Genomic DNA, 13,220 nt, shown 5'->3' on the forward strand with positions numbered 1-13,220 from the left:
AGACAAGCAAATTATACTGTTCGAAACTTCAAGATCACATCGGCTCTATTCAGAGCCAAGACTCACCCTAAGAGATTTACACATGGTTGTACCCGCATTTTTACATTTTATTTGTAGTTTCAACCTGCTTGTTTATATCGGCAAACTCCCACAGGGGGATATAAACACCAAGCTAGCAACAGCAGATCTCTCTCATACAAACTCTGGTTTAACATCTATGATTATGAATTGCACAAATCAAGAAATTGTGATCTAGTAACTAAGCGGCCACACTGATAGTGAAATCAGCATTTAATCAGATTTTAAAAAGTAATTGCCCATAGTTAAATTCTCACTCGTCTTTCAAGTGAGCAAAATTACACATTGGGACACTTGGTCTCAAGTAATACCATTTTTAATTCTATTAGGAACCAGTTTTAATTGTTTGAAATTCTTCGTTATTGTTTAGGATGGCCTCAACACCATTCAACAAGGCATCCCTTGTGACAAAGTGCACACCAGCGCCCTCTATGTCAGACGACCACACCTACAGCCTAAGCGCGATCCTCAAAGCGCAACGAGACAGCGCCCGTCAGACCGTCATCGATGACGACGACGATCCCTTGGAGTGCGACATGAGCGACGAAGACTTCGAGGACTACGTGGATTCCGAGTCAGACATGGAACAGGACGAGGAGTCGCGCCGTCTTGGCGACAGCGGATACATCCATGACGTCAGGTTTGACCGGATGGACGATGACGTCAAAGAGGCGGACTCAAAACACCTGCAGTTGCCCATCAAGAAACGGCCGCCCCGCTCCGCCATGGACACCGACCTAGCGGAAGGGGCAGACGCGCTCCTTAACCTTGCTGGGATCAAGACCAGTAAGATACCTTTAAGGTCTATCAGTCCTCAGTCTGACGCTAACACCACGTGATGGAGTAAGGATGCCCAGGCAGGCCTGTATGCTTGGTTTTTTGAAAGGGCAAGGGCATCAAGGCATTTTCTCCTTGGTAAAGGGCACCCTAATGAGGAAATTGTAACTTTCTATCGTGAGCATTTCTAGGGCACCAAGGCAATGACCAGTGGGCATGGACGCCTTCGTTGCCTCAGTGAAGTATCAGGCCTGCCCAGGTTTTACTTTCATTTGCAAGCTACTCTCCCAATAAGAAGACACTCAAACATAGATGATCAAATTTAGCTACTACCTATTACCAGTGTCATAGGTTCTGTTTGAGGTGGATGTAATGATAAGCAGTAGGAAGGGCGCCCTCTATTGTTATTTTTCTTCCAATCCAGAATGAAACTTATAGAAGACATAATCCAAGGCAAGCTTCTAGCCAATAGGATCTTACATCCAACCAGTTTGTAGGAGTTCTTATATTTTAGAGAGGTGTTCAGTTATCGGGAGATTTTTTCCTATTCAGTCAAAAGCTTTTGTGGGATGAATGACTTATTCAAATGTCAGCCAAAACATTCTGATTTTTTATTTTACCTGATTTAAAAAAAAAATTTCCATGTCTTGCCAAACTTGCCATCGTAACTCTTCCAAAGCAGATTGAACAACCAAAAAATAGTAAGTCGGAATTTCTCTGTGGAACTAACTCCAGAATTCCTTCCTCATCGACTCAGTTTTCAACTTCTCCATTTGTCATTTCCCACAATTGCTTTTGAAGACCTGAACGAGGACAAAAAATATCCCTGTATGGGAAAAAAGAAAATCTCCATTTTTGAAACTCATGTTTTTTTTTTAATGTGATCAAAAGAACAAGTCAAAGGAATGTATGGTTACATTGTCAAGATTTCTTGCCAGAAAAACAAATTTTGAAAAGATGCAACCAAATTTTCATATAAACGTGACAATGTCGGGATAGTTTTTTTGTTTTTATGTTGTTGCTGTATAGACATAGAGCAACGTTTTTTATGATCAAAGTTTTTTAGTGATGGAATACCAATGGATCAGGATAATATTAAAGTAGCATCTTTGTAACCTACGTTACTTTTTTCTGTTGGTTTTCTTATAAGAGATTACTTTTACTTTAGAGTAACAAAAGATTTCCAGTGCTTCCATATTTGTGCCCTTGTACATTTTCTTACTGGTCCAGCATTACACTTATTAATATGTAGCCGTCGCGTATAGTTCATTACAGTTAGAATCTCCACTCAAAATACACATTTGTAATTGTTATATTTAACTGAATGTCATTTTGTTACAATGCACAGTCATTTATTTTTTGATGTCGTCAAGGATTGGTTGAGATGTATGCTAGCAAAAAGCAAGGATTAGACAAAAGCGTAAACCTCCCTCAGGAAATTGACGTTGGAGTTTTTCAGTTTCCGAACTGGAAATTTGTTCGAAATGACAGTCGCAAGGAAAGTTTGTATCTTGCTCATTCTAGGCTACATTAAAGCGATGAAAGTTATGTGCAAAGGATAACAGTGAAAATCAACTATTCTGTGACGGTCATTTCAAGGTGACATTTGCGACACACCAAAACCCAAACAAGGTGACGATATGTTAATAGGGTCGTGACTCCAAAATCAAAGCAGGCCTGTTGCTCTACATGGAAAAAGGAAATAAATAAATAAATAAACAAACTATGAACTCTCAACCAGGACTTGCTTGTGCTGTAACTGAGTGAGAGATCATAATTCCAAGTACAGCCACAGGTCTCGGCCCAATTTTATGGCTCTTCTTACTGCCGAAATCTGCGCTTGCGATCACCATTCTCCGCTTGAAGGGCAAGCGCTGAATTCCTGTGTTGGCTGTGTAAGTGTAGAACGCCAAGTAATGTGGAGCACGCAAGCCAAAATTCCCTGCTTACCCGTGAAATTTGCTTGATGTACATGTAAGCACAGACTTCCCTGCTTATGCAAGGGCAGATTCTATGCTTGCGGTAAGCAGAGCCATGAAATAGAGCCAAGCTCTGATCATGTTGACACAACCCCTTTTAAACAAAGCTTGTCAACTTCCTTAAATATCAATTGATTGGGGGAGGAATCGTTGAAGTTGTTGTAATTAGTTGACGGTGCTAATTGATCATGGAGAGAGATTGATTGAGGGTTTAAACATGTAGACTTATACGTCGTAGCTTTAGATAACTTCTTAACTAATGTACTCTGCAGAGTCCTCCAAATCGCCCAGCGATTTCAAAAACTCTGCAACAACGGAATGAAGCTCTTCCACATATGACTGTAAAAAAAAACTTGTATAAGGAAGTAACATGGAAACCTGCCAGATTTATTTCAAGTGGTTGCGTAGCCAGCTACTTGTCAATCTTCCAGAAGTTTGTCTGGTGCGTAATTGTAAGGGATAGGGGTATTCAAAGCTTCCAAACTTTATTGAAGAAACGAAGAATGAATAATTATTTAGTAATCATGCATTTATTGAGAAACTAGATTACCATTGAAATCGATTTTAAGGATTATTTTTCTGGCCTAGTATGGACATAGATTGGTCTTTTCTCTATGGTATGGAGAAGAGATTAAAGGGAAGTAATTTTTGTTTTGATTTTTGGGCTTCATTTGTTCCCCAAGCGTTTTTTTTTTTCTTTCTTCAAAAAACTCCTTCCAGATATATTACTCCTAAGAAAACCACTTCCAGATCCAAACTTCTTATGAAAAAACACACCATATTTTAAAATATCGATCATCGTTTAACAAATCTCTGAAACTCCAATTGTATTGACAACCAAATCAACTCATTATGTCTCCCAGACTTTAAAAAAACAGGTCTTCAAGATATTATACTATTTTTGTTTTTCCTTTTAAAGTAATATATATTATGCATTCGGGTGTGAAACTCAGTGTTAAAGATTGCACAAGAAAACAACGGACAGCTTGAACAAAGAGTGTGGGGGCAGTGCATTTGTAATTTATTGTACAGTACCGTAGTCGAGAAGAAAAAAAAATCACACGTAATCACGTAGCTTTACTTGTTCTTTAAAAGTTAAACAAAAAAAATACATGTTAATTTTTATGTACAGTTATTTTAGTTTTTTTTCTACCTCTGCTGAATATCTGTTTATGCCTTCTTTTCATTAACTTCTATTTCTTATATAGCTATGATCAAAATCACTGGAACAAATCAGTTAACGAATCAAAGAAGGTTTTTCGTTGGCGGTTTAAATTTTACTTTGTTAATTGTATTTTTTAAGCTCAATACACCATTGAAGTACTAGAAATGTCTAGTAAAGTCCGATGAATAAGTCGGAGCAAGCTGCAACAGTAATCAGATACTAGGGAAACGATAAGTAGGTGCCATTTTTCAGGGATGATATTTTGTTTGTTAGCTTTCAGCTTTATTACCGTGCAATAAGTGTGCAGTGCGGCCTTGTAGAATTAGCCCCTTTTTATCTTAAGTTAGCTTGCTTTAGAGTAGTCCTCCAGTGCTCTGGTTTTTCCGCTTTTCCTGCTAATATTTTCATTAACAAACTTATACTGGCCAATTGATTGGTTGTGTGCTTGGGTCCTTGAATTCGGTTTGGAAACAAAAAATGATTGCTGGCAATGGTTATCAAACCCTTTGTTTGTTTTCCAGTGAGTTAACAATTCCATTTTGGGAGTGAATTGCTTACAAATAATTTTGTGCAACTTTGTTTGGACAGTCAATAAATACCAAGCCTAATTATATAGGAAGCTAAGCAGAATATGCTAAGCACAACAATGCTTACCAAAATAAGTTTAATTACCCCCAAAAAAGGTTTCACACGCACCATTTCTGTCTGGTGTCTTGCTCATTTCTGTTAAGCAAACATTTTGTTAGCAAAGTTGTCTGCCGAATCGGCTCTATGAAATTGGATGCCATTCCTGGAAAGATAATTTTTCAAAATGTTTGAAAATACCATTGGAAATTGAAATGGTACATGTAGTTGCCCTTACATGATAATTTAAATTAAAAAGGCTGGACTGCCTTACAAGCACATAATTTATCTGGCCATTTAATGGGATTCTTTTGTGTATGAAACGGGTGTGTGGGTCTTGATTTAAACCTTAACAATTTCCCCCTCAGCAATGATTTTGAACCATCTTGCTCTATGGTTGCTCAAACCAACAAATGAGACACAGCAATATCCGAACAAGGCATTTGATTGGTTTAGCTAAGGCTGCGGCTGCTGCCATTGGCTAAGGGCAGCCTATGCTTCAATGCTTGTTAATCCAGCCTAGTCTTGATTCAAGACGCTCTTGTTGTTTTGTTATCTAGAAAGCTGTACTCCTGTTGTTAATTTCCCTTGCTGATAGAGTCACCAGTAGAGGGCACTATCAACCACAGACCGTTATCACCATGAGAACTGCTATAGCAGACTCCCATATAGACCTTTTCGCTAATACCCATTGCGCAATCGCTAACTGTTGAATGAGGTGCATGCTGGTCTAGACAGTGATCAAACTTGATCGCTAGCTAGACCAGCATGCACCTCATTTCATGCCTAACGCTTGTATACCTAGTAATTGCGATAAGTGGTCTCTGGTGAGAGCGTGCGCTCTTGTTGCGATGTTTCATGTGAAGATATTAGTAACAGGAGGGTCTTGAACAATGACTAGCCATAGCTATGTCCAGCGGTAGCCATAGCTGTAGCAATAGCTGTAGCCACTGATTTGGACATGGCCTAAACACTGTATGTGAAATGATGGACATTTTGTGTGAGCTTTGTCATGTACATTTCACATTGCTCTTGGTTGGTGTTCATTTGTGTAACAGTGCTGAATATATGAGGCTGGTCTGCTGACTGGTACCTTGCTAAGGTTTCTCACTTTTTAATTTCCTCTTATCCATAATCATCAATTTCTGCTTCTGTTTTTATTTTTTATTAGCATAGACAAACATTTATAATCCACATAAGCTTCTTTCTGTAAAAAAAGAAATGCAATATACCTAAGCCAAATTAGGAACAAAGTTAAAGTATAGTTTGGAAAACAAGCATTTCCAAGTAGAAACACAATGCCAGCGCAATTATTATTTAACTCCTATTTTGGGAATTTAAACTTTGATCAAGGAAACAAAATATGTGCTTATTTTTGTTCTCTCTAGTAAACAATTAAAGTGATACTTTTACAAATGTGTAATATACAGCCAAATGTTCAGAAACAAATCGAACAAAAACGGAATGTTCACAACTGAATATTGGAATTACTATTTAACGTATTTTTTACACATTTATTTTCTTTCCATTTTACTTGAACATTTTGTAATAATATGTGCAAATGGAATCAGAGAGTTGCGCAATTAATTTGGTATTTAGCATTTGAATTTTTTTATCATAAAAAGAATGATGCAGGATTCATGAGGCTTTGAATTTAATAATCTGTTCCAGTTTTGTAAACCCAAATGTACCTGTTATCAATTGTATAAATAAAAAGTCTGTACTTTTGACATTATGCTACTACTGTACAAAAAGAACAAATTTGTATTTGAAGCGCAAGGGTAATTTCTTTTCGGTCAGGATTATTTTTTTGTGCATATTAAACTTTTTTTTAAAACTCTCAAAAATTCTTTCTGGGAAGATTGATTAAATTGACATTATTTATGAACAGTAGATTGTAAAGAACAAAGTGAGGGTCAGGAACCGAACAAATTTAAGGACCCTGGTGTAAACTCATTTGTTGTAGATACATATGTACAATTTCTAGTAATCAAAATATGAATAATAATTGAAGACATCTGTAGATAATCCTCAAAGTTGCATGAAATATGTTTTTCATGAAAAGAATGTTCAACCTCCAAGTACCGATTAACAATTTTAAAAGGAGGAAAAGGTTTAAGTTGAGGCTTGTTATTTATTGAATCAATCACAGTGAACAAATTGAAAAGGAAATGTTACCGGTTTTGCATTTAGACTGCCACGTTGCAAAGGCCAAAGTGTTTAAAATTTCAATTTTAGGGGGTTAATATTTGCTTTCCTGTTAACGCAGATGCGAGGGTCACATACAAGGAGACAGATCACCACTACAATCAATTAACAATTTTAAATAAGTTTTGTCTTCTTTTTAGTTTTTACAGTGCTTAAAAGGATTCAGTTCTTAAAATCATACTAAAATGTCAAATGTATTAATTTAAAAAAGCTAATGGCCTCATGTTTTGATCCTAGTAGAGTCTTTCTTGAAGGTCTTTGAGAAAGACTCAGCTAGGGTTAAAATCACAGGTCATTAACTATTTTTTTGCAATTATACCATAGGTCATTTTGGTTGGTAAGCAGTTTGCAACATCTAATGATATTTTAACTCCATGACAAGTTTTCTGTGCACTTCATAAGTCTCCAAAACAATGTTTTACACACACATTCAAACTCAATTGGAAAACATTGATGAATAAAGTCACAGCAAAACCAGTTATTATTTCATAATATTATAGTTATTTTTTAATGTTCAAACACTTTTTTATTTCTCTTACATTTTTAGTTATAATTAAACTATCGTAATTCCAGATTAAAAAACCATTTCCGAGAACAAATTAGCCACAACTCCCTCTTCCTTTTAGCAGAATTGTATTTAAACATTTATAAAAATGGTAAGCTGGTACTTTTGTAAAACAAATGATTATTATCACAATGTTGTAAAGTTTTACGAACAAAAGCAACTTGTGTATGAAATGAACAATTATGTTATTGTTAATTAATGTTCAGCATATTGTACACAAACTGTTTCAAGGTGCCGGTAAAGCATTTTTTGTAATAATTTACTGGAACCTCAGAGAATGAAATAAAAAAAGGGTCTTGGGACTATTTCTATGTAAAAAAATATCTGTTATAATTTCCTGGTGTTGTTATTTTTAGTGTATTGATGAAGATTTGTTATGAATATAAGAGCTGAAGCAAATGGCCTAAGTATTTGAACTAGTCCAGTTTAGCCTGTAACAAAGTTCTCTTTTTCTAAAATGACAATTTTACTTATGTTTAATCGGTTAACAAAACATGCAATTGGATTTTGAAAGGTTTGGGGGATTGAATGAGAAAGGACTTTGAAATGTACTGGACACATTTGGTAGTACTCAAAATAATTGTTTTTAGCAGAAAACTTACTTGGGTACGAGCAATGGAAAGCCGATGATAGGATGACAAATTGCCGAATTCTGCGCTTACGATCACGATTCCCCGCTTACATGCAAGTGCCGAATTTCTGCGCTAGCCTTGTAAGCCTAGTAACGTGGAGTACGCACGCGCAGAAGCCAAAACTTGCTGCTAACCTGTGAAATACGCTTGCCGTAAGCACAAAATTCCCTGCTTCCGTAAGCGCCGATTCTGTGCTTACGGTAAGCAGAGCCATGAAATTGGGCCCCGGCCTGAAGCCTTTCTCAACAAGGGTGTTTTTTTTCTTTCATTATTTTCTTGCAACTTTGATGACCAATTGAGCAAAAAGTGAAAACGAAACGCTAGGAATAATCCTATCTTGAGTAACTCATCCTAACTTAGGATGGGTTCAATGTGTCCTAACGTCTAATGATACGGAACTTAACTCTTCGTAAGTCCTAAGATTAATCCCAAGTTAGGAAGAGTTTGGTGAAATCGACGACAGTACCTTTAACAAATCACTAACACAATGTATACTGAATGTTGCATTCTAAATTTGTCAATGGCTAAACTGCTCAATGATTTATAGTAATCCTCGCATCACTCCAACAGTCTGATCAAACAGTGGAGCATTGTACATCTTGCCCTCCTTGTCCAACACATAGAAAAATCTGTGCCCTTTGACCTTGATGGGCAACTGTGTACGTACACCATGTCGAGAATGTTGGCAGGAGATATTGGTGATGGGTGTGGTAAAAGACCATTGTTGCCCGAAGAAGCCGAAGGTTGAGATGGTCACCTTGGTGCCCCCTTTCCGTAGGACGATCCGGTGGATGTTTTTTCTACAGTAAAGCCACGCACCACAGAAGATGGTTCCACCTAGAAAGAAAGAAAACGAGAGACGAAAAAGGTTTGTTTTAGTGGTTGGTACAGGCCTGTATCCTTCCTTTATGAAAGGGCATGGCACCAATGCATTTTCTCCTTGGTAAACAGGCACCATATCATGAACTTTTAAATTTTTACTGGAGCAATTTAAGGGCACCGAGGCAATCGCCTTCATTGCCTCCATGAAGTATCAGGCCTGAATTGTGATGTCCCGGGTTACACAGTCTGTACAACAAAGAATGATAAAAAGTAACATAAAGTTCAAATAATACTAACCAACAACAAAGCATATTGAAGTGACAACATATCTCCAAATCCCAGAGTGAAGTTTCATTCTTATCCCCGTCAGAGACGCCCAATTCTTCTTCTCGGGTGGTGCCCCCTCTGGGCCGTACTTCACCATCTCAAAGTTCCTCGAATCAGTCATTGTTGTGTATGCGTTGAAAGTCATATATGACCAGAAGCCCACCTGCGCCAGGGCAAATATACCGAGGATACGGAAAAACCGAAGACGATCATTTCGGTAGATGAGGATATTTTTGTCCACGGTCTCTTTTGCTAGGTTTATAGGTTTCCTCGTGAGTGTGGCAAAACATTGCGCTCTTCTGTTTGCATATATTCTACCATTGACGCACAATTTGAAAGTTTGATGTGAGCTTTGTAAAGTCCTTGATGATATGGATATCCCTATACATCTAAGGTTTCTTCCAGACAGCAGGATCTGTGCTCTCCCAATGATCATGTTGACTCCACTTGTCCAATGCTTTCTTTTCTTTATACAATGACGAATCTAAAGTTCACATTTCCCTGCACTCAAGTCCTTTAGAAAAATAAAGATACAAATGTTACATATATGTAAATGATTGCAGTCATATCTCTGCGTGAGATCACCTTTAAGTTAAGTAACCACAAGTCTGCAGTTATTTATTCTCATTTCTAAGTGTCTACCCAGCAGAGCCCACTATTTCTTTGGTCCGCCTTTGTTTTACTTATTCTAAAATAATTTTCTTAAAATTTCATATTAAATCATTTGTAAACAAGGAATTTGGCCTATCTTTCTCTCCTAATTGTTATAAACTGTAGTGTCCACACCGAAAAAGAATGCCAAATCCACTATTATTTACCTTAAAAGTTAGTAACACAATAACAGTGAATCGATAATATTAACTGATCATGCATGTTGTATTGCTAGAATAGATAACTCATGTTTACTTTTTTAGCTGAAAAATAAACAAACAATGTTTTGTTATTAAAAAATATTAAAATTTTAAATGTTTATAAAATATGTAAGACCAAATAAAGTTAAGTTATATACTGTTGTTGATCAAATACATAACACGTTTCATTTAAAGTGGCTGCTGAATGTAGCATCTTAATCTTGTTCTCGTCCTCTCTGATCTCAAACTTAACAAAATTTTGCATATTAAATTTTAAACAAGTCGATGTCCGGAAATTGGACAATAAAGCTGGAGCCATTTTTATGAAAATTGGTTAGGTATGCCCCAAAAAGATGAATAAATTAGACATTGTACCCTAGGCGGTGATAAATAAAGATTAAATCTGTACAACTGTTAAAAACTTCAAATGATATTACCCTTTTTAACACCAAGCAGACGATTCATACGGCGGGAGATCACGTACCGTGCGTTCCACGGAGGCGGCCATCTTTAAAAGTATCCCACAATTCCCTTGTTTAGTGAAAATGGCCGCCCCCTTGGATTTGGTCTCGCCCACCGTTTTTGTCGTTTTTTCCAAATAAAAACCACGAAACTCTAAGGAAAACAGTGGTATTTTGCGTTGAAAGAAAATATGGCCGACATACAAACCAAGTATCAAAAATTGGCTCAAGAATTTGCCAAGGTAAGTAACAAAAATGTGTTTAAAAATGTTGGTCGGAGAAGTGTCATTCATTTCAATTTTCAGCAATCAACATTATCACATGTGACATGTTCAAGAAGTATTTTTAAGTTCAAGGAAAAGTTTCCGTATCCTGCCAGCACTTTTTCATTTCCTGCCAAATCAATTTTTCATTTTCCATTTGCTATGAAATAAAATAGACGAATTTAAGGATAACTTTCCGTATGGCGCCACCACTTTTTCACTCATTTTTACAAAAAGGGATATATCAATCAGGTAAATTAGATACTATATTATTTTATTTCGAATGAAAAAGTGGTGGCGCCGAACGGAAACTTTTCCGAATTTAATCTCATTCGTTCAATTTCAACTCAACAAATTAATGAGATATTCCGTTTTTTTGGTAAAAATTATTGAAAAAAGTGGTTGCACTTGCAGGATTGGGAAAGGCATAGCCATAAATGGCGCCACCACTTTTCACTAATTTTTACAAAAAGGGTCTTAGTGAGGTAAATTAGATACTTTCAATCAAATGAAAAAGTGGCGGCGCCATACAGAAACTTTTCCTGGGAAATTTCCAAAAAATTTTCAATGATTTTTACTTGACTTGCTTTCAGTTTTAGACTTCTTCCGTGAGTGAATGAATGGATGAACTTGAAAAGTCTTGTGTTTTTATAATTTTTGTTTTATTGTTTCAATTCAGCGTGCTTAGGCCAAACCTGCAAAATATTGGTCTTGGTTTTGAAAAATCTTGGCTGGGAAAACAAACAATTAGACTGGACTGACTGAGTTAATTTTTTTAATGCTAAACAATTATAATAATAATAATTATTATTATTATTATTATTATTATTATTATTATTATTATTATTATTATTATTATTATTATTATTATTATTATTATTATTATTATTATTATTATTATTATTATTATTATTATTATTATTATTATTATTATTATTATTATTATTATTATTATTATTATTATTATTATTATTATTATTATTATTATTATTATTATTATTATTATTATTATTATTATTATTATTATTATTATTATTATTATTATTATTATTATTATTATTATTATTATTATTATTATTATTATTATTATTATTATTATTATTATTATTATTATTATTATTATTATTATTATTATTATTATTATTATTATTATTATTATTATTATTATTATTATTATTATTATTATTATTATTATTATTATTATTATTATTATTATTATTATTATTATTATTATTATTATTATTATTATTATTATTATTATTATTATTATTATTATTATTATTATTATTATTATTATTATTATTATTATTATTATTATTATTATTATTATTATTATTATTATTATTATTATTATTATTATTATTATTATTATTATTATTATTATTATTATTATTATTATTATTATTATTATTATTATTATTATTATTATTATTATTATTATTATTATTATTATTATTATTATTATTATTATTATTATTATTATTATTATTATTATTATTATTATTATTATTATTATTATTATTATTATTATTATTATTATTATTATTATTATTATTATTATTATTATTATTATTATTATTATTATTATTATTATTATTATTATTATTATTATTATTATTATTATTATTATTATTATTATTATTATTATTATTATTATTATTATTATTATTATTATTATTATTATTATTATTATTATTATTATTATTATTATTATTATTATTATTATTATTATTATTATTATTATTATTATTATTATTATTATTATTATTATTATTATTATTATTATTATTATTATTATTATTATTATTATTATTATTATTATTATTATTATTATTATTATTATTATTATTATTATTATTATTATTATTATTATTATTATTATTATTATTATTATTATTATTATTATTATTATTATTATTATTATTATTATTATTATTATTATTATTATTATTATTATTATTATTATTATTATTATTATTATTATTATTATTATTATTATTATTATTATTATTATTATTATTATTATTATTATTATTATTATTATTATTATTATTATTATTATTATTATTATTATTATTATTATTATTATTATTATTATTATTATTATTATTATTATTATTATTATTATTATTATTATTATTATTATTATTATTATTATTATTATTATTATTATTATTATTATTATTATTATTATTATTATTATTATTATTATTATTATTATTATTATTATTATTATTATTATTATTATTATTATTATTATTATTATTATTATTATTATTATTATTATTATTATTATTATTATTATTATTATTATTATTATTATTATTATTATTATTATTATTATTATTATTATTATTATTATTATTATTATTATTATTATTATTATTATTATTATTATTATTATTATTATTATTATTATTATTATTATTATTATTATTATTATTATTATTATTATTATTATTATTATT

At 32.0% G+C, this 13,220-nt stretch overlaps 3 protein-coding genes across 7 annotated transcripts in view; 2 read left to right on the top strand and 1 right to left on the bottom strand.

Moving 5' to 3' along the window:
- Window positions 1-8,485, top strand: part of LOC139943633 (forkhead box protein N3-like) — an 85,442-nt gene extending 76,957 nt beyond the window's left edge. For all 5 annotated transcript variants that reach the window (XM_071940357.1, XM_071940377.1, XM_071940385.1 and 2 more), the window contains exon 8: window positions 449-8,485. In XM_071940357.1, coding sequence (XP_071796458.1) covers window positions 449-917 — 469 coding nt within the window. In that variant the 3' untranslated portion in view covers window positions 918-8,485. The remainder of the gene's footprint in view (window positions 1-448) is intronic.
- On the bottom strand, window positions 5,394-10,562 carry LOC139943690 (transmembrane protein 223-like). Its single transcript, XM_071940435.1, has 3 exons — window positions 10,466-10,562; window positions 9,148-9,691; window positions 5,394-8,865 (listed from the first exon to the last, which is right to left on the bottom strand). Exons 2-3 carry the CDS (start codon window positions 9,611-9,613, stop codon window positions 8,570-8,572), a joined length of 762 nt encoding a protein of 253 aa, XP_071796536.1. The 5' UTR covers window positions 9,614-9,691; window positions 10,466-10,562; the 3' UTR covers window positions 5,394-8,569.
- Window positions 10,563-10,576: 14 nt separating this feature from the next.
- LOC139943571 (protein phosphatase 1 regulatory subunit 21-like) overlaps window positions 10,577-13,220 on the top strand; it is a 94,201-nt gene continuing 91,557 nt past the window's right edge. The window contains exon 1 of the mRNA XM_071940339.1: window positions 10,577-10,731. Coding sequence (XP_071796440.1) covers window positions 10,681-10,731 — 51 coding nt within the window. The 5' untranslated portion in view covers window positions 10,577-10,680. The remainder of the gene's footprint in view (window positions 10,732-13,220) is intronic.

This window comes from Asterias amurensis, chromosome 1 (genome assembly GCF_032118995.1).
Source record: "Asterias amurensis chromosome 1, ASM3211899v1".
NCBI lineage: Eukaryota > Metazoa > Echinodermata > Asteroidea > Forcipulatida > Asteriidae > Asterias > Asterias amurensis.